General features: G+C 38.3%; 1 protein-coding gene across 8 annotated transcripts in view; it reads left to right on the top strand.

Moving 5' to 3' along the window:
- The window catches only part of TENM3 (teneurin transmembrane protein 3), a 1407247-nt gene that overhangs the window by 1265578 nt on the left and 118573 nt on the right, over positions 1 to 23096 (top strand). For all 8 annotated transcript variants that reach the window (XM_040418697.1, XM_040418698.1, XM_040418703.1 and 5 more), the window contains 2 exons: positions 9391 to 9537; positions 17575 to 17791. In XM_040418697.1, the coding sequence (XP_040274631.1) occupies positions 9391 to 9537; positions 17575 to 17791 (364 nt within the window). The remainder of the gene's footprint in view (positions 1 to 9390; positions 9538 to 17574; positions 17792 to 23096) is intronic.

Below are 23096 nucleotides of genomic sequence, written 5' to 3' on the forward strand. Positions count from 1 at the left end.
TTTGCAAAATTCATATTGAATTTGATTTGCTTAGAATCAGTTTTCTCATCTCTACCGATGATATGTGTGATTTTTGTGTTTCACAAGAGAGCAAGCATTTTATAAACAAACCACACATAAAGACAAATGCTTACAAACATAAAAAACAATTGCTTTACATTCTAACCATCACAGGCCTTTCTGATTCCCAATAGTCTGTGTGAAATTCCCCCAAGACTTGTTGTTCTTCACCTTCACATACAACGGACATTTGCTTGTCCTCTACCAACCCAAATTTAACACTAAAGGTGACGTCAAAGGCAACTACTATACATAACTTTGCTCAGTGCTTTGCATAATTACGCTGTGTCTGCGTAAAAGAATTGCTAGGTTGTGCAAGCGTGTGGGAGAATTATTCCTCCTTAAAATGCCATTGTCCTGTGATCAGGCTCGATACTCCAAGCTTAGAAATTGGAATGCCTGTTTTGCTATAGGCTGACTTGCATCAGAGAGCTTTTAAGCCTCTCTACGGTTCCTATTCTATAATTTTCAGTGGTAAGAATCTTATCTTGAAATATCTAGTAAAAATCAGATTGCTTTTTTCCAGCTGTGATTATACCTGTTATTACATAGGACAAAAGCAGCAATCAGTGCAATAGAGATTGACAAAAAATATACCTCTACCCAAAAGTCTTTGCTAGGATTAGGGAGCTCATTTATATGAATGTGGTGTTCTGCATATGGGAAAAGAGGTATTTACCTGGTCATTTTATATTATTAGACATTTTAGGGGCTCTTTGGTCTCCCAAAATATCTACTTGATTAGTTTCAATATTTTACCCCATAAACCATTAACATATTTCAACCAGGCTGACACATTTGATGGCCGGATGTGTTTCACATTGCATAAGACATTCCAAAATATTAAAGGAGTTTTCCAGAAGTAGAATATCGATGACGTATCCTGAGGATGGGTTATCACTATCTGATTGGTGGGAGTCCGACTCTTGACACCCTCCCGCTAATAAGCTATTTGAAGAGGCTGCGCTTTGGTGAGCGTACCAAGCACAGTGCCATACATTTGATGGTGGTTGTGCTTGGTATTGCAGCCCAGGCCCATTCACTTGAATGGGACTGAGCTGTGCCTAGGCCATGTGATCAATAAATGTGACATTGCTGGCCGAGGAAGAGGCTGCAGCACTCACCATAGCACTGTGACCTCTCCAAACAACAATTTGGGGCACTGATCAGATATGGATAACCTATTGATAGGGCATCAATATTCTATTCCAGGAAAACCCCTTTAAAATCTATTTGTAATAAATAAAAAAAATTCTAATAGAAAAAAAATAAGTGCCCCCTTGGCACAGGCTGAGGTTACACTAATTTATAATGTCCCTTGTATCAATGGTTTTAATTCCACTACTCTTTTTACAGTATCCACATTTTTTTAAAGAGGATGTATAGGCATATTTTAGTAAGTAATGGCATATTTTGACTACATATGAACTATGTGGGTAATTTATTAAGCTAAAATACGCCTATATTTTAGGTGCAGGCATATTTTAGCTAGTTGCAACACGATCTACAACTTTTCCCCGCTCATGGCAGGTCTAAATAAGCGGTGCAAGCAGGAAAGTGGACGGGCAGCCAGGCCCGTCTCATTTACCATTTTCTACGCCTGTTTCAGACGTAGAAAAAGGTCTAAGGGCTTGTTCACACGACCGTATGGCTTTTTCAGTGTTTTGCGGGCCGTTTTTAACGTATCCATTTTTCTGTTTTTTGTTTCAATAGTGTTTCCGGTTCCATACCATTTTTCCGTTCCGTTTTTCAGTATGGCATATACAGTATACAGTAATAACATAGAAAAAATTGGGCTGGGCATAACATTTTCAATAGATGGATCTGAAAAAAACGGAACGGATGCGGAAGACATACGGAGTACATTCCGCATGTGTTCAGTTTTTTTTTTTGCGGACCCATTGACTTGAATGGAGCCACGGAACGTGATTTGCAGGCAATAATATGACATGTTCTATCTTTCAACGGAACGTAAAAACGGAAATACAGAAACGGAATGCATACGGAGTACATTTCATTTTTTTTGCGGAACCATTGAAATGAATGCTTCCGTATAAGGACCGTATACGGAACTCAAAAAAAGGCCCATATACGCAACGCAAAAAACGTTCGTGTGAACTAGCCCTAAATGTAAGACAGCTAGGAAGCTGTCTTACATTTAGAACTGGCGGAGGATGTGCCCAAGTTATGTAGAGACCTGCGCCTCTTCATAACTTTGGCAGAACCACCTTCAGCTTAGGGGTTTATTAGGACTGGCCTCTAAAATGACGGTCTTAATAAATGTGCCCCCATGAGTTGTACAGAGCCATAATATGACATCCATAGAACTCTGTGTGCCTCCAAGTATAATCATGTGTTTAAAAGTATGCAGAATCCATGAGAACAAATGCCATGTTCTATTGAATAACGTACGGTATAACAATAGTACTGTTCTTGAAACGAGTCATGTGGAGGCACCATATGATAGCATACAGAGTCGCCCAGTAATACAGAACTGTAGAGGTTGTGTGCTATCCTACTAATAAAGGAGGGTCCATCCAATATTAAATGTTAACATAAAACCAACAAAGAGAGGATGCATGTTGTCAGGCTACTTACTATAGCAATCCAATATGTCCACATACTGTACAGTACATTCAGTAGATCATTTCAGCTGTTAAAATTTAAGCCAAATGCCAATATTTTGTCAGGTCCGAAACTATAGCAATCTATTTTTTACATGTATATGCACCATAAATTCTATATATCATTATCATTGACTATTATTATATTTAAGCCAAATGCCAGAAAACGAAACTTGCGGTTCAGTAAGTGGGGCTGACTAACAGTAGAAGGAAATAAAGGTTGATACATGGAATTATCAGGTTTGTTCACTTTGTTGAGCGAGTTATTCATCATTGACCGGCCTGGAATTCTTGAGCAATAATTCTGACCTAACCCGACTATTCTTTCCTTAGCCTCAGATGATCTGTGTTTCTGCATGCCTTTGCTAACAGTTAATGTCCTGAAATGTCTGTCTTGTTCTTCTCCCCTTCTCAACTTCACAAGCTCACTATTTGGATAAAATAGTTAAAGGTACTGTATTCTTTCTGCTTGTTTAACCTTAATAAATTGGAGCATATATCCAGAAATATTTACCCCAATTTCTATATGTCATATACTCAGCTAATTATCATGACTCCCCACCCTCCCTTCCTCAACTGACCAATGCTGTTTGTATGTGTGCATTATTACATGTATGTATAGCATTTGCTAATTATTATTTTTATTGTTTTATATCTAGTTTTGGTTTTTCTTTGTGTTCTGTTTTGTTACTGATAAATGTAATCATTCTGCTGGCACTTGAAGGGATACAAACTCCTGCAGATTTATTTTATTTTAACTACTTTGCCCCATGACTGCTGTTGCTCAGTATTCCTCATACTGGCAATTTTTTTTTTTTCTTAGTGAACCAGTATAACATGTGTAAATGTGAATTAGTCAATGTATTTACTCCAGAGTTATTAGTTCAAATATTTTTTTTCTTTTCTAGCCAAAAATGACATGTTGCATTTTATTACAATTTCAACATTAAATATATGCCCCTTAAAAATAATAATAATAATATATATATATAAACTTTATATTTATACTTTATTATAAGGTAATTTGCTTGGTCTTCTTTTATTTTCAATTTATATTGATATACCGCTTTCTTATTGAACTTTGTTTCTACCCTATTTAAGGTGTTACGATCATTTACCAAAAATAGCCAATATCCTTTCATTTCCACTTCATTTACGTGTCATCCAGTGCCTCACTGTGTAATTTCCTTACTAGTGGATAATTATGTCCTCTTTAATATTTTATTCAATTACATGTAATTAAGTCCCTCTCGCTTCGAATATCGCTAGAGCTGCTCCTCAGTTTTTCCACCATATATATCTAACATGCCGATAGAACATCATTAGCCAAATTTGTGCTGATAAAGTCCTCTTTTTGTCATTTATTTGGTCACTGTTACTTTTGCTTCAGCTGTGTTTTAAGGCATGGCTGACTGGAGCTTTTAATAAAACGGTTTAAGGGTTAATGGCAGACATTTGAATGGATATAGGTTTACAGTTACACACGTCTGAGGCATATATTCGGTGGAAGGTTTAACATTATTAAAACTGTTACAGATAAGGAGCCATTGTTGCCCATGTCAGTCTTCAGTTCCTTTTTCCACAAAAAGTCACTTTTTACATTGAGATCTAATATAAGACTGATACCATATGCTTATTTTGTAAAAAATACAGAACAATGTGAGAAAGCGACTTTTCTTCCAGTACATTTTTATAAAAATATTTTTTAGTTCCTTTAGATCCTATTTAGAATTTTTCTTTTCATGCTTTTGCTGTTTCTTTCCGTTACTGTATATCAAAATAAATATTTTTCACTAACAATGGTATGTGAAAGGACAAATTTTAACATCGATAAATATAAAACACTTTACACAAAAGTAAAACAGTTGATCTGCAATCAATGAATGGACATGTTTTTTTCTTCCAAAAACCCAGTAGTAAATGTGATGGATAAGGATTCTAAGCATATTAATTAAAAACAAGATTTCAAACCAAGGCAGGTTATAACAAATGTAGCTATAAAGTATTCTGAAAATAATTTCCAGATTTGTTTAAAAACACAAAATATATTATTTTACAATCATGTATTTGCTAATGATGTAAAATGAAGGTGCTCGCCCACTTCATTTGACACAAGTTCTGGCCTTTGGTAAAAATTACTTTGAAATTTTAAAAAAATTAAGCAATGCTACCAAAGTCACTTTGGCAAATTGTAATGCAATTTAAAGGCAGCCATCTTTAACTATGAAGAGCAAAAAGTAAAAATGAGAAACTTCCCATCTGTTCAAAAATTTCCTAAAAATATCAACAATAAAAGCTGAAAATGTATCCTATCCATGACATAGGTAAGCAGACGTGTATGTACTATCTCCGCTTCTATGTAGTCTATAATTCTAATTAAAGCTGATGCAGTTTTATCACTTGGGAGTCTGTAAATAGCATTTGACGTATTTATTAAAGATGGCCGCCATGAGAGAAGATTTTGGACATGTTGCTCAGCCCTCTGCATCGCTCGTTCCCTATTATAAATGTGGCCCTTGTGTGCATGCTACCCAGAGGTTGCCATTGTGTCTTTTGTTGCTGGATATTTTGTTACAATCCAATAACTAGATTGTTTCTGGGATAAAACATCTGTGCCAAAAACTGTGTTGCATGGGTGAGCACTTTCACATTGTAATGTATTTCTAATACAACTTTGAAAAATATCAGCACCATAATATCCCCATTAATGTCACATTGACCTACAACAAATGTTGCGTACCCCACTGAACAGGTTAACTAAGACAGCAGCCCTCTCGTCTCTGAAAGTCCTAATTATAAGGAGGAAACGGAGCCCATTAGAACATTTTGTATCAAGTTATGCAGGGATAAAAGTCAATTAGGAGCCACATTTTAAGGAAGAAATAAAAAAGCAACGGGCAGATTCCGCTTTACAAAGTACCTTGCCTTAAAAACTGCTGGCTAAGCAAAATCTGCCCTCCAATTTGCAAAGATAACGCAGCTAATAATTAGACTGGAGTCAGGGAGACATAATATCCTTGTTAATAACTGGATGGCCCGGTTTCATATTGTTAGTAAAATGTAATCAAGTAAAGGTCTTGGATCTTAACCGTTTAAAACCACCATCTACAGATACATATAGTAAAGATGGAGAGCTAGATAGATATGAGATATTTGGAAACATAATAGATACAGATAAATATAGATAGATAGATAGATAGATAGATAGATAGATAGATAGATAGATAGATAGAAAGCAAAAATCTGGCAGCACTACATGCAACTTGAGCGAAAAGGGTGCTTGAGAAAGGCTCTAGTGTTGAGCCGAAATGTTGCGTAACCACATGGGTAAATAAAAGTATTTTCTTCATTTTTCACTGGTTTTGGAGTGCTGCCTTTTTGCTACTTTAGATAATAGATAGAGATATATATTAGATAGATAGATAGATAGATAGATAGATATGAGATAGATAGATAGATAGATAGATAGACAATAGATATGAGATAGATAGATAGATAGATAGATAGATGTGAGATAGATAATATATGATAGATAGACAGATGATAATAGATAGATAGATAGATAGATAGATAATATATGATAGATAGATATTAGATATTAGATATTAGATAGATAGATAGATAGATAGATAGATATGAGATAGATAGATATACCGGAAATAGATTTATAGATAGATAGATAGATAGATAGATAGATATACCGGAAATAGATTTATAGATAGATAGATAGATAATATATGATTGATAGATAGATAGATAGATAGATAGATAGATAGATAGATAGATAGACAATAGATATGAGATAGATAGATAGATAGATAGATAGATATGAGATAGATAGATAGATATGAGATAGATAGATAGATAGATAGATAGATAGATAGATATACCAGAAATAGATTTATAGATAGATACAGTAGACGATAGATAGACAGACAGAGAGTTCAATTGATTTCTGAACAATGTACATATTTCCGCCATCTTTCCACAGACATATCGCATGGCGTTTGAGTCTTGTATTATTAATTCCAGACTACAGCTTTACTTCTGCTTCCTCTGTATAACCTGCTTATATACATCATGAGTCTAAACTGATAGACGTATTTTCTTCTTAGTATAGTTTTCTCTTAAAGGAGTTGTCTGAGACCCATAAAAAATAATAATGCCAGGACTGTTTGTAAAAAAAATAAAATAAAAAGCAATGCTTTGAAAGTCGCACCTTTTCAGTGCCACCAGACCGTCACTGCCTCTTCCAGTCCCCACCAAATGGGAAGGGATGACGTTCTGTGTATACTGCCATCACTGTTGGCAGCCAGTGAGTGCTTTTTTTATTTTTATTTTTGCCGTTTCCAGACACTATCACATTTTTGTTGAGTCCAGGACAACCCTTTTAATACAATATCCATTATTGTATATTTTAGTAAACACAAAATAATCAATAATCTTTTTTTTTCTTAATTTTTATTTATCACTTTCTGTTTAAACGCCTTCATTTTGTTATTTGTCTTGGCATTAGCTGTGCATACTGTTGTTATCCCCATGATAAAATGAGCCCAATGTCTTCTATGCCTTACTTATTCTCAGACTCCATGTCATATGCAGATATGCCCACATTAAAAAAATTGCATTAAAATTAGGGTCCATTCACACGTCCGTATGTGTTTTGCGGATCCGCAAAACACAGACAGCAGCAATGTGCCTTCCGACTTTTGCAATTGCAATTGCTGACAAGAATAGTTCTATTCTTAGTGGAACGGAAGTGCAGGTCCTGAAGTGCGGATCCGCAAATGCGGATGCGGACAGCACATTCCGGCCCCATTGAAAATGAATAGTTCCGCACCTGTTTCCGCAAAATTGCGGAACGGATACGGACCCATTTTGCGATTGTGTGAATGAACCCTAATCTAAGCAATTCTTTGACCTAATAAATTTCCCTCACTCTTAACTTTCCCTTAGTGCTTACTAATTGCCCCTTATTTTCAAGTTATTGTCCATATACCTGAGGACAATGTTTCTTTAGCTCAGTGTCTCCAGATAGTTTGTATTCATGAAGGTTTACAATTGGTGTTCGGTTCGGTTCTAATGGTCACACATGCTCAGTAGCTCAATCAGACCACCTGATCCTCTTACGCTCAGCATCAGAGTAATTTCTGGTATTGTATAGGCCAGCCAGTAGGAATCATCAGCTTTTCCTCACTGCCCATGGGAACATTAGGTGGACGTTCTGAAAGAGAATCAAAAGAACAGCAGGGGGCGCCATAACGAGTTTGTACCAGCAATATCTATATATAGAACCACAATAGAAAAATCATATTTAGCAAGATCTCATAGAGTATTTTTTTCCTTTTTTATCTGCAGACTAAACTTTCTTAACTAAAAAATAATAATAACTTTCTAACTATAAAATAATTACATTTAGAATTTTTGCAGATTTAAACTTTACTTAAATATCCATAACTGTATATTGGCCTTAGCCAGCCTCCATAAAAATGGTAGGATAAGTGGTTGAGACATTTTAATGCTCATCCATCCATCCATATACCCAATGTAAACATATTAACAGCTAATATATTGAAAGAACACAGTTAAAAAAAAAAGTTGCCAGATTGAGGTTTAGCTTCCACTATGAAATAAAAACAGTAATTCAATTCTTCCTTCTTTCATACATTAATCCAAGCAATTCTCTTCAGTGTAAAGAGCATTGAACATTGCTTATTTTTTCTTTCGTTTATTATGTTGATTTTTTTATATGTATTGTCAGACTTGAAGACATTTGAATCCTTTTTAATACTCAGATCTATTAAATTATTGTAATTTGTTTTATAAATTTTCCCTTCTTGCTCATAAAAGCAGACAAGATAGGATATAAAGGTAACACTGCGAAGGCCTTAGGGAGACTGTCACAAAGAAAACCTCACTTTCTGCTCTATGTCTTGAAGCACGTCACTACCGTGTTTTTGTTGAGTCTTATCAATGTCTTTTCTCGTGGTCCTTCTGGTATTTCATTTTGTCCGTCTTAAGTAAAGAGATCTGCACAGCTGGAAATTCTGTCCAATTTTGTCCCCTCTGTTTGCAGCCTGATTCCCCCCCCCCCCTCCCCCGATGTCTGTTAGACTAGTTGCTAAGCTGCTTCACTTTATTTCTGGGCTTTTGCTTCTTATGTGAACAAGGAATGTATTCTCGCCACAGAGTACCAGCCCCAATTGTTTTGGCGGGTACTCTGTGCAGTTATGGAAAGCACTGTAAATTCACATGAAGGCACTGAGACCAGATAATCCTGAGGCCGATGGCCTTCAAGCTCAACGACTAAAGTAAATTCTTCCTAATATATTGAGAACTTGTTTCCAGAATTGGTCCTTTTGTGGACAATTTGTTGGTCTGGTTCATGTATGATAATGGTTGTATACTAATCCGGAAACCAAAACTAGTCTTCTGAAAGAGAACATCTGAAAGACACCATGTTATCTGGTCAACAGTGGCATATGATGTTAGGCCAAATAGACCTCTGGTGACTTCTTCACTGTGCCATACGTCTAAATTTGAAGACTGCTATGATTTGTGTTAGGTTCTTCTCTCTTCATGTGCTGTTACAGTGTTTATGCTGTTGATGAAGGCCTGTAAGTGTCTTATGTTTTGTTCAACGAAGCCGGAGCCACATGGAATTCCCAAATCACTTGATATTCTCCTTGTGTTTGTGTCATTGCAGAAGGTTGCCCGGGACTCTGTAACAGCAATGGAAGATGCACTTTAGACCAAAATGGATGGCACTGTATGTGCCAGCCAGGCTGGAGAGGAGCAGGATGTGATGTAGCCATGGAAACGTTGTGTACTGACAGTAAGGACAATGAAGGAGGTAAGATGAAATATCTATTCTATTTTTTACATGTATTTACTTTTGATGGGTATCTGACATTTTGTCAGTACACCTCATTGTTATATGAAATGGATTCTTACAAAGCTGAAACTTGCTATTTTTTCAGCTACATTGAAATCTCGCTAGACTCTATGATGTCGGCCTTCCATCACCTTTTTCTTTCTGTTTGCAGCTTAACCCCTTAGTGACCAGCCTGTTTTGGTCCTTACTGACCAAGCGTTTTTATTCTTTTTTTATTGTCGCGTTCGTCTATATAGCTTTATAAGGGCTTGTTTTTTGAAGGACAAGTTGTAGTTTTTAATGGCACCATTTTGGGGTACATATAACTTTCTAATTAACTTTTATTAACTCTTTCTGTGAGGGAGATGGAAAAAACAGCAATACTGCCACTGCGTTTTTACATTATAAATTTTATGGCGTTCATTTTTGGTATAAATAACATTATCTTTATTATGTTGGTCAGTATGATTGCAATGATTCCAAATACATAGTTTTTTTTTACATTTTACTACTTTTTTGCAATAAAGCCCCCTTTTTTTAAAAGAAAAAAATGTTTTTGCATTGCAGCTTCCTAAGACCCATAACTTTTTATTTTTCTTTCTATGGATTTGTGTGAGGGCTTGAATTTTGCGTGATGACTTGTATTTTTCACTGGTATCATTTTGGAGTAAATGGCGCTTTTTGATTACTTGTTATTATGTTTTTTTGGTGGCAACTAAGAATAAATTAGCAATTCTGTCTTTTTTTTATTTTTATTTTTTTACGGCATTCACCGTAGGGGATAATTTACATGATATTTATGTAGTCTGGGTCGTTAATGGATGCATAAATACTAAACATATGGGGAAGATTTTTTTTTTTTTGCAATTTTTTTGAAAAGCGTATTTTCAACAGAAAAAAAAGCGTAATATTTGTATGGGATTTTTTTTATTTAACTTTTTTTACCACTTAATAGTCCCACCAGGGTACTATAACAGACAGCTTTTTGATTGCTTTTAAAATGCAATGCACTATCCCTATAGTGCATTGCATTTTAATGGCAATGCTATTCTGACATTGACATTCTGACATTGACCTGATAATTACTGAAGGCTGGTCTGGGGCCTACATCATACCCCATGCAGCCTTCACACATCGGCACCCTGCGATCGTATTTGCGGGATGCAGATGGAGTCCGTTCCCTCTGTCAGCACTTTACATGCAGCGGGCGCCATTGCCCGCGGCATGTAAAGTGTTAAACAGCCCGGATAGGCACTGCTGCCAGTCTGGGCTGTTAGAGCACGGGGGACCCGTGCAGCGCTTAGACTGGGCCGCCATAAAAAAGCAGGGGCTCAGCCTAGGGCCCCTTAGTGTCTGCCGTAAAAACACATATGGGTGGTCACTAAGGGGTTAATACTGATGCTTATAGATACATTTTGAACAAATGCCTCTAAGCACCATTTTTTCCATAGTGATGTGTTCTTATTTTTATTCTTTTGTATCTGACCTGCTATATGGAGAATGTGAGAATGATTATGAATTGTATTGAAGTTAGGTTGATGCCGGTGAATTTTTTGGACTTTATTATTGCTCGATATTGTATTCAGAACACCAGCTGCTCCGAGGTGGCAAGAACCGATGTATTAAGGAGGATGTTTATACTTTAATGCAAAGTACAGAAGAGCAGTCGGAAATCTAGCTGCATGGTGCTGAACTGATCTCAAATAAAAAAAAAAATGGATATAAGAACTGCTAATTTACCTTACAATATGTCCTGGTGGGAGGATGCAAAACTTGAAAAGTTGCTTGGCAACTATATTTCACAAAAGGACTGTTACTCTTCCTAATATCTGAGTCACATCTTATGAAATCATAGTCAACTTTCTGTCTAATCTATCTATATATCTATCTATCTATCTATCTATCTATCTATCTATCTAGCTATCTCCTATCTATCTATCTATCTATCTATCTCCTATCTATCTATCTATCTATCATAGTCAACTTTCTGTCTAATCTATCTATCTATCTATCTATCTATCTATCATAGTCAACTTTCTGTCTAATCTATCTATCTGTCTATCTATCGTAGTCAACTTTCTATCTAATATATATATATATATATATATATATATATTATCTATCTCTCTATCTACGGCTGTCTATCTACATCTATCCATCAATCTTCTAATCTATCTATCTATCTATGTTCAGCATATCTATCCTTCCTTCTATTTATCTATCTAACTGATATTTCATATTGATCTAGAATAACAAAAATGAATGGGGTTGTCTGTGTTCAGAGCTGAACCCGGACATATCCCCATCTTCACCCTTCCTGCTCCCCTTAATATGAGCATTGGAGCATTTAATACTCCAATGCTCTCCTTTGCTCTGCACTGAATCGCTCAGGGCGAAGGCTTTTTTTTTTAGATCCCGTGAAGTACCGTACTCTCCATGGGGACTGCTAGGCGGAGGCTTTTGCCTAGCAGTGTTACTGGTGACGTCACCGGCACTGACAGACGGTCTTTAGCGCTAAAGCCCGCCCATTAGTGCTGGTGATGTCACCTGCAACACTGCTAGGCGAAAGCCTCCGCCTAGGAATGTGAAAGTATAAACCATCAATCCTTTGCCCTGCACAATCCAGGACAGAGCAAGGGAGATCATTGCAGCAGGAAATGCTCATATCAGGGGGGCCGGAGGGTTGAAAATGGGGATATGTCCAGGTTTAGTTCTGAAGGGTTTAGCTCTATAGGAAAAACATCACAATAATCTATCTATCTATCTATTTCTATCCATCCATATATCTTACTTTCCTTATCTTTGACCTATCTATTCCATGCACCAGTACATATTCAAAGCACAAAAGGCTGACTAACAAAATTGCATCCAAAGTGATAGATCATAATAATGGAGCTCTGTCCTCTGAGGTCACTGTCTGAGTTGCGCGCCTTCCCCTTCACTGTAAATTACATTCTTAATTAAAACCGTCCATAATATCTTTTTCCATGAACTCACACCTATACAGTTAGTAAAGTTATGTATTATTTAGAAAGAATACGATTCTTATCATCTTTTTATAAACATACTTCATAAAAGTGGAGCGCTCTTATTACAACCCTCCCAGAAGCATTCCAATATTTTGCGCCTTCACCAGCCACATTTGTAGCTTATACCGTAGGCTTTGGCATTTATGCCACTCAAAGGCATTTCGAACAGGAATATTGCATCTTATTTAAGTAGCCCTGGAGTGCTGTTAGTGATTACAGCTCTGGCTATTTGAAGCTGCAGCTGATTGGATTGTGTTCGACATATAAGCATTCCTTTGTATGGAAAGGGATTTATTTATTTCAATTCCAATCTCCTAAGCGCAATTTGCTCCTGCAAAGTATTTCCATGATACATATTGCAGCCATTCCCAAAACTCCAGGGGGCAGCAAAACTTCCCAGAGATTCACCCAGTGACCTGCCATAAGTCTGCAGCTGTGTCTCGACACAATTACTGAAACAAGCGGCTTGTGCTATCGGTACACATTAAGCACCACTCAGCAATCATGAGGGCAAATCTGCTGAGACATTCAAAGGAGAATCGAGCATTGCAAATGTGCATCGCTATATGTATTTTTCTTTTTTATAATGTCTTTGCGATATACATACCTGTGAAGTTTAGGGCAAAGTTTAGATTATTCTATAAATCTCTGATTATATTACTGCCAGTAGCTTCCGCTGGGAAATAAACTTATCATTAAGATATTCAACCATCAAAAACATAGAAATCAAGGGATCAGACAAATACTTCCTGCTCTGCTACCTTTATTTAATGAACTAATGGATCCTGAAAGGAGACGAGCCATAAGTAACATACATAATGATGAGCATGTACAACTGGGTTTAAAGAGGACCTGTCACCTCTCCTGACATGTCTGTTTTAGTAACTACACGCATTCTCCATGTAATAATTCTGGAGCATCTTTTCATATAACTCTTATGTGGTGCCTCTTTTACCACTACTAGAAGTTTATAACTAAATTTCCAACTGGGTGTTATCATTTGGTGCGTGTCCCTGCAGAGTATGCCAATGGTAGGACTGATTGGACAGTGTCAGATTGTGCAACACACTGCCAAGATCAGGCATTATAATGAAATAAAAAAATAATACCCATTCAATCCCCTGTCAGGATTTATTTATGTTCTGTGTTTATATGTGGCCACTCATTGGTTGATACACATTTCAGCCATTCCAGGGCATGTCGGAATTACATACTGAATTTCTATCATGAAAAATTGGGCATCCTTAAAGAGAATGTGTCTTTAGAAAATGACTTATTATGTTAAACATATTTTTTTGATTTTGTATTGTTATTTTTTCATGTCACAATCTATATTTAATAAAATGTATATAATCCTGCAATTTCTGCACTGGCCTAATAGGTCCTAATTTCCTGTTCTGTAGCTTTTCGGTAGCTACCTTGTTATCATCACAGGCACAATTACAGTGACAAGTAACACCTCTATGTAGATAACACAGGATCCACCATTCACAATAGCTAATATTATAGTTTATCTACTCCCTCCTGACCTCTGCACAGGTCACAGAGCATGCCTAGAAAACTCACCCATAAAAGTCAATTGGGTCAGCTCCTGTCCATTGTATCCATGGCCCATATAGCTGCACTCAAAATACAGGAAGTCTTAAAGTGTAACTGTCATTGCTTTTTTTATTTTTGTAATGTGTAGGGGCAGTCATACTGAACATTGCTGTAGTATACTTTAATTACTAAAATTGTACATTTCTATTAGAAAACATCTCTAAAGTGGCCCATTTTGAGCCTTAGCAACGCTCCTCTGTCTTCTGCTTACATAACTGTTGAGACTTGCTCAACACTAACTGTATTATATAAACAGAAGACAGAGGAGCATTGCAAGGGCACAAAATGGGCCACTTTAGAGATGTTTTCTAATAGAAATGTACAATTTCAATAATTAATGTACAGGTTGGGCCATTTATATGGATACACCTTAATAAAATGGGAATGGTTGGTGATATTAACTTCCTGTTTGTGGCACATTAGTATATGTGAGGGGGGAAACTTTTCAAGATGGGTGGTGACCATGGTGGCCATTTTGAAGTCGGCCATTTTGAATCCAACTTTTGTTTTTTCAATAGGAAGAGGGTCATGTGACACATCAAACTTATTGGGAATTTCACAAGAAAAAAAATGGTGTGCTTGGTTTTAACGTAACTTTATTCTTTCATGAGTTATTTACAAGTTTCTGACCACTTATAAAATGTGTTCAATGTGCTGCCCATTGTGTTGGATTGTCAATGCAACCCTCTTCTCCCACTCTTCACACACTGATAGCAACACCGCAGGAGAAATGCTAGCACAGGCTTCCAGTATCCGTAGTTTCAGGTGCTGCACATCTCGTATCATCTTAAGGCAATCGTCTATGCTGTGAAGATACGAGATGTGCAGCACCTGAAACTACGGATACTGGAAGCCTGTGCTAGCATTTATTCTGCGGTGTTGCTATCAGTGGGTGAAGAGTAAAACCATTGTTTTTCTTGTGAAATTCCCAATAAGTTTGATGTGTCACATGACCCTATTCCTATTGAAAAAACAAAAGTTGGATTCAAAATGGCCGAATTCAAAATGGCTGCCATGGTCACCACCAATCTTGAAAAGTTTCCCCCCTCACATATACTAATGTGCCACAAACAGGAAGTTAATATCACCAACCATTCCCATTTTATTAAGGTGTATCCATATAAATGGCCCACCCTGTATATTACAAAAATGGTCAGTATCACTGTCCCTATACATTACACAAATAATAAAAAGAATGACAGTTGCACTTTAATCTATTATAGGCCTAGTGGCCAGTGTGAAAACCGCAGGCTTTAATAAAAAAAAATGTAAGTATAGATAGTGACATGGAAAAACATTAAACAACTTGCCAAAATTCTAAAAAAAATATACAATTAATATAAAAATGTGATTTAAATAATAGGTCATTTTCTGATGACACATTTCCTTTAATGAAATTTGCAGAAAGCCTAGGTGTTGACAAATCTGTAATTGTTATAGAGGGCCATACACATGGTTTGTCCATCATTCTCTAAAACTTTCACCCTTACCCAACCATACATTTAGGTTTATCTCCCCATTTGGGTGGGTCAATTCCATGTTCATGGATATAGCCTGATTGAAACACAGGATCTCCCATCAAAGGAAAGAAGGATCAGACAAGTTCTTACTGTTTGATCCTTAGTTTATCCCGAGATAAACAAAGTGATCAGATCCTTGAAGCCACCATTCCCTCTCCCTCCTTAGAAATCACATGCCCATTAAGCTGGTCTTGTCTCTGTGGGCTGCTGAGTCTGATCTACTGTAGCCAGATCGGAGCTAAAGGCTCATTGGTTTCTATAGACTGAAAAGTGATATATATCTTTCAGTAAATAATTTACACTGAGGCTTGATCTCAGTATTTGTCAAGTTCTGCTAACATGGAAGATCACATGAAAAAAAATGGCCTTTCCATAGTATATTCTTAAAAAAAGCTCTATCTGCAAAGTATCCTCTGATATCTGCCCTTAATGCTGCATTGTCTAAGTTCTTATTGGTTTTAGTCTCCTGTGAACAACCCCCAGTCCACAATACAGCGTAGAGCTGTCTTTCAAATCATCCCAGTGGGGTTAAATAAATGGAGTATGAACTAGCAGTCAACCAGAGCAGTTTCACTTGAGCTCGGTTTGGCCGGGGCGAGTGGTTTCTCTTGGTTCTACTAGATAATAGAGGCTACTGACGTACAAAGACAGAATGAGAAATGTTTTCTCCACTTATATAGAGCCAGATTCATAACCATCCGTCATTCGCTTGGGCAAGTTGCTGATAAACTCCACACAAAAATAACAAACAGTATGTCCCTGCATCTTGGCTGGCGAAAATGAGATCCTTCCTCTGATTGATGTCAGCAGAGAGGCTTGTAAAAAATGCATTTCCAGCTGATTAGTTCAGAATGTGTCAATCTCATGCAGTTTTTATGACCCACACGCTACATGCCAGCTGTACATTTGCTTTTTATAAACTAACAAAGATGAATGACTAAATGCTGGTATTTTCCCCCCGGCACCTTTACCCCATGATGCCCAGGAGAATAAGTGGACTTTATTTTGTAATAAATCACAGAGTGCTACTTTATATCCCTGTAGAAGACGATCTACAGAGATATTTCATATTACTTATTTGGTTCTCGGACTGGGTATAGCATATTGAGCTGGTGATATCACGCCATCAGGGTAGAGAAATGCAAGCGTTATTCTGCCTGGCAGATCTTCTGCAGGTTTCATTTGATGGTGCTCAAAAGAGGCCTTCTTATATTTCATCGGAGAACTGCAGTACTGTGGTTTCAGTCGTCTGTATTAAATACATTTTTTCCAGAGTCTTCATCATCGCCAGAAACATAAGGAATAGGGAGCTACATTTAAAAAAATTGAGTTTTAGAATAGAAACATTAGTAAGCTAAATTAGTGGGCTGATGACAGCTCTACATCAGTCTTGCTGACACGGGCCTGCTGATACTCGTACTGATAGCGGTTATTAAACTCTGCACCGTCGCTACATCTAAATCGCATTCTAGCAAATGTAAGTGTGGAGGATGTGCTGCCGCGGCAGTGTATCAGCGTCTAGGCTGGGGATCGTGCTACTGTTTAATCTAATTAAATTCAGCTCCTGGAGAACACAGACACTCCAGCAGATCTCTATGTGCGGTTACGTCGCCTCAAATAGGCAGAGCTGTAGCATCAAATAGGACCTATCCCCTCGTATCTGGTCTCCTGATAACATATTTAGAGGTAGCTTCGCTCGTTGCTAGAATCAATTCCCTGACAAACCTTGAATCGTTTTTCTAGCTTCGTAGAAACAGAACGTCTGATCTTGGATCCAGATCAGAGCTGAAGGTGTTAATAAAATAAAGATGTTATAATCCTGATGAGTGTGGATTCAATCAAGGTACTTTTTTTTTTCTTCCTGGCAGATGGCTTAATCGACTGCATGGACCCAGACTGCTGCTTACAGAATGCCTGCCAGAATCAGCCGTACTGCCGAGGCCTACCTGATCCACAGGACATTATCAGCCAGAGCCAGCAGTCACCGTCCCAGCAGGCTGCCAGGTCTTTCTACGATAGGATCAGCTTCCTCATAGGACCTGACAGCACCCATGTCATACCGGGAGACAACCCTTTCAATAAAAGGTAAAGCTGATATCTGCACGATGAATATAACAGCCAGAGTTTGTTACCTGGTGGGAAGTCCATTTTTCTGCTCCTATTAACCCTTTAGTGCTCTTCATAAAAGGAGCTTTTTCAACCATGTCTATCAGTAAGTTTATTAGCAGTACGTGTCTCCTACTTACATAGGTAGTGTGAGTGACTTAAGATTTGTGACAATAACCTGTCACCATAAAATGCAGTGCAATCTGCAGGCAGCATGTTATAGAGCAGGAGGAGCTGAGCAGAAATGATTCAGTAAAACTTGTATTTTATTCTTTTAAATCTCTGCTCTTTCTGAGTTTAATGGTGCCCAACTGCCCATTCAACAATTATTAGTGATTGATAGCATTCTCTCTGAAAGGGTGCTATTACACTGCCAATAGTTGATAACATATGCATTGGTGCTTGTTTGCACTGGCCCATTATACAGGCAGATGCAAACCAAAAGTGGGAGGAATGATTGCTACTGATCACACAGGGACATGTAATAATCAGGCATCAGATCGTACTTGCTAAACAACGATGAAACAATCGTTGGTCCCCATACAGCGGTGGTGATTGTTGCATGTAAATAAAGTAAAGATCAGGCAATTATCGGGAACATTTACTTCGTTTCTGATAATCTGCTTTACCATCGGTTCGTATGAAAGGACCTTCTATACAGAAATAGTTGTCAGTCACTGATAACCAGGGGTGCACCACCAATGAGGCGAAGTGAGGCGATTGCTTCAGGCAGCACCAGGTAGGGGCAAGAGTGGGGCAGCAGAAGGGGGATTATCTGTTTCTGCAGTATAGTATTGGGAAGTACAGTGGGCATAGTATGTGGCGCTGTATTACTCTGTATGTTTTGTAGCTCTGTATGTAATGTGTTCCAAGTATGTCTTTAACAGTAGGGCTGGAGGGAAGGGGTTAGGTTAAGAAATTGGCATTGGGGGGGTTACGGCGCCGTTTCAGTTTTTGCCTCAGGCAGCAGAAAGGCTTGGTGCACCCCTGCTGATGACATAGTTGCAAACTGTCTTGAATTTAGCAGGATTATCACAGATTTTCAGAGACAGTCCCAGCAAATTTTTGCTTTCCCGGGCTGCAAATGGGCAGAGCTTTCACAAACCCAACCCATAATTGGGTGTTCCCGGGCATATATAGGAGGTTTCTGTTAGGGTTTGAGCAGAAATATGCAGTGCACCATAAGGTGAGTACATCAGACCCCTGAAAATTGGAGATTGCTCTGTATAGGTTGTGCTCAATTAGGCACAACTCTAATGATTGCGTGATGTAGTCATGTGTACGGAATGCAGCTGCAGTCATAGGAACTTCAAAGCCCAATCTGCCAAGGAGATACGTAAAGCTGAGAAGGTTGGACCTCCTGGCGCAAAGGATCATCAACTTGTCAAGCAATCAGTGGATTCTTTTTTATTGTAAAAAATGTTTTTCATCATGTTAACCTGAAGAAGGAGAATTATTTCTCCGAAACACATTGTTTTTTTACAATAAAAATGAATCCACTGATCGATTGACAAGTTGACGTGGTCCTTTGTGCCGGATGGTCCATCCTTCTCACCTCTCCTGGGCAGAGTTGGGGTGTTCCAAAGATTGGGTCTTGGTTGCCCCAATTTTACCAGCTGAAATGTTGGTAAATATGTGATAACATTTCCTCTGTGAACAATGAAATCAGAGATTTAGCAGAGATTTAAAGAGGACCTTTCACCTGGAAAAACATTGTGAACTAAGTATGCTGACATGGAGAGCGGCGCCCGGGGATCTCACTGCACTTACTATTATCCCTGGGTGCCGCTCCGTTATGCCCTCTGGTATCTTCGCTCTATAAGTTATAGTAGGCGGCGTCTGCCCTTGTCCTGTGGGCGTCTCCTTCTCCCAGGCTGTGAGCTGTGCGCTGCGATTGGCCAGCGCTGCAGCGTAGGAGAAGGAGACGCCCACAGGACAAGGGCAGACGCCGCCTACTATAACTTACAGCATACTTAGTTCACAATGTTTTTCCAGGTGAAAGGTCCTCTTTAAATGTATAAATTACAGGTTATACTGAATCTTCTCCCCTAAAACTACATATGAATCTGCTCAGCTCCTCCTGCTCTATAACATGCTGCCTTCAGGTTGCACTGCATTTCATGGTGACAGGTCCTCTTTAAATATTAAACTATTTGGATTTCATTGATCTTAGGAGCAATTATAGTAAATGAAAAAAACATGTTGATTAAACGTGGTGAACTAATCCCTTCATTGCACAATGAACTGCAATAAATCATGGCAACTTGGGCCTTAGCTAATTCTTCATACTCTGACAGCAGGGGATGAATTTGCAATTGATGCCAGCAATAGGGACTGAAATGTACCTGGTCCTACAAGCCAGAGGCTTGGACCTCCTGCAAGCAAGAGAGCAGCAGTAGTGTAAAGTGGCTGTACAGTTAGATAGTGTTACAATTGCTCAATGATAGCATCCTGAGTATAACGGTCTGTGAGCTCCAGTCACTGAGTGGGAGTTGTAAACCCCTCACAACAAGGTTAATCAATCAGTTTTATGGTGCAAAACATTACAGGTTTGTACTGTATAAAACAAATGGTCCAGTAGACTAAGGACATCCTTTTTCTTTTCAAAATCTGTTTATTGTTTTCAAAGTAAGGTAGAATAAACAGTGCAACAGAGGAAATAAACTCATGGTGTCAGTTCATAAGGTCATCACAGCAGAATAAAGCAGAAAATAGTGCAAATTGGTACATTAATCAATTGTTACAATGCTCAATTAAAGTAAGCGGAGTTACGGAAATTTAGTCGTAACAGGTCTCGACACTCTAGAACTAGTAGAATACTAGAAACGTAACTAGAGAGAGTAGGGAAGGAAGGGATAAGAGACTTGACGGGGTGATGGAGAGAGGATAGGGGGGAGGGCCACTGTCTCCTGGATGAGCCCTAGCAAACTGGTTTATTGGAATATCTGAGAAGGAACAACTAGGATAGTTGTGTGTAGTGCTCAATATCTATTTAAAATGGAAGTATAGGTGTGAACCAATGAAGATTAGATGGGAGCGAGCGGGGGGCAGGAGTCATATAGAAGTCCCCTGTGGTGGGACCAAGGTGCCCAAATACAGGAGAAAGCTTGATAAGACCTTGATTCCCAGTGAGAAATTTCTTCAAACCTGGCAATCTGGTCTATCTTGTATAACCAGTGTAAGATTGAAGGAACCACTCTAGACTTCCAGTCAAGTGGGATTAAGAGCCTGGCCGCTGCCAACATGTGGTTAAGAAGCCGTCTAGTTTTCTCAGGTATGTCAGAGGGAAAGAGCGAGAGCAAAGATATATCTGGTTTGAGCGAGAGGGAGGTGTTACATACCTTTTTGATAATCCTGAGGATCTGATCTGATCTGAGGATCTTTTTACGTCTGGTGGGACTGTGAGTCAATCAAACCTTTCTGGCATCAGATCCGAAGGACATCCTTTTCAACATTCTGTTATTCTACAGATATACAAACGTACCGTACAGGTGTTCCACCTCTTACTGTATACAGATGACTGTACATGACCATATAGTAGCTGATCACAAGATGAATATTTTGCTAACACAGAAAATAGTAGCATACACATATCTATTATTTAGATTTGACTTCTTGCCATCTATAATTTCTATAAGTACTATTGTATATACAGTGGCATTGCCAGCCCTGTGTATGGTCCTACTAAAACCAGCCTATTTATATTTCCAGCAAATTCATAATTAACCCAATCACAAAAAAGAATGCTAAAGAGAATGCAAAAAATATTTCAAAGGATTATTCTAGGAGCAGACACAGCATTATTTACTGTTCATATACCCATTGACTTTTCTCTGCACCCCACTATTGAGTGACTATAGGTTGAGAAAACGCAGATCCATCAAGTTCAACCTTTCTCAGATCAGTGACAGATCAATTATATAATGTTAATTATTAGATTAATTATAACCATCAACCTACTTCCAGTTTGACTGCTGTAACTGTAAAGAATCCTTTCCGGTATAGATGTCTAAACTGACCACTAATAATGCCCCCAGGTCCTTTGTAAATTCTGTGGAACAAATAAATCCAGTGTCAGTTCTAAGTATTTTACAGTCAAGTTGAGTTTTAAGTGTTCTGCACAGTTTAGTGTCATCAGCAAAAACTGACTTTTTTTGCTTTTAATTCCATCAACAAGGTCATTAATAACAAGATTAAAGAAAATTGGGCCTAACATCGATCCCTGTGGTACCCCACTATGGACTTCATCTCATGCTGTTGAACATTATGCTTGTAGATTCCTGGGGAGGGGACGTTCTCAGGAAATAATTTCTGCATCCTACGGCAGTTTTGTGAATTTCAGCCTCCTGCCTAGGAGAGATGTACAGTCGTGGCCAAAAGTTTTGAGAATGACACAAATATTAGTTTTCACAAAGTTTGCTGCTAAACTGCTTTTAGATCTTTGTTTCAGTTGTTTCTGTGATGTAGTGAAATATAATTACACTCACTTCATACGTTTCAAAGGCTTTTATCGACAATTACATGACATTTATGCAAAGAGTCAGTATTTGCAGTGTTGGCCCTTCTTTTTCAGGACCTCTGCAATTCGACTGGGCATGCTCTCAATCAACTTCTGGGCCAATTCCTGACTGATAGCAACCCATTCTTTCATAACCACTTTTTGGAGTTTGTCAGAATTAGTGGGTTTTTGTTTGTCCACCTGCCTCTTGAGGCTTGACCACAAGTTCTCAATGGGATTAAGATCTGAGGAGTTTCCAAGCCATGGACCCAAAATGTCAATGTTTTGGTCCCCGAGCCACTTAGTTATCACTTTTGCCTTATTGCACGGTGCTCCATCGTGCTGGAAAATGCATTGTTCTTCACCAAACTGTTGTTGGATTGTTGGAAGAAGTTGCTGTTGGAGGGTGTTTTTGTACCATTCTTAATTCATGGCTGTGTTTTTGGGCAAAATTGCGAGTGAGCCCACTCCCTTGGATGAGAAGCAACCCCACAGATGAATGGTCTCAGGATGCTTTACTGTTGGCATGACACAGGACTGATGGTAGCGCTCACCTTTTCTTCTCCGGACAAGCCTTTTTCCAGATGCCCCAAACAATCGGAAAGAGGCTTCATCAGAGAATATGACTTTGCCCCAGTCCTCAGCAGTCCATTCACCATACTTTCTGCAGAAGATCAATCTGTCCCTGATGTTTTTTTTGGAGAGAAGTGGCTTCTTTGCTGGCCTTCTTGACACCAGGCCATCTTCCAAAAGTCTTTGCCTCACTGTGCGCGCAGATGCGCTCAC

The sequence above is a fragment of the Bufo bufo genome, chromosome 2 (genome assembly GCF_905171765.1).
Source record: "Bufo bufo chromosome 2, aBufBuf1.1, whole genome shotgun sequence".
In the NCBI taxonomy this organism is placed as follows: Eukaryota; Metazoa; Chordata; class Amphibia; order Anura; family Bufonidae; genus Bufo; species Bufo bufo.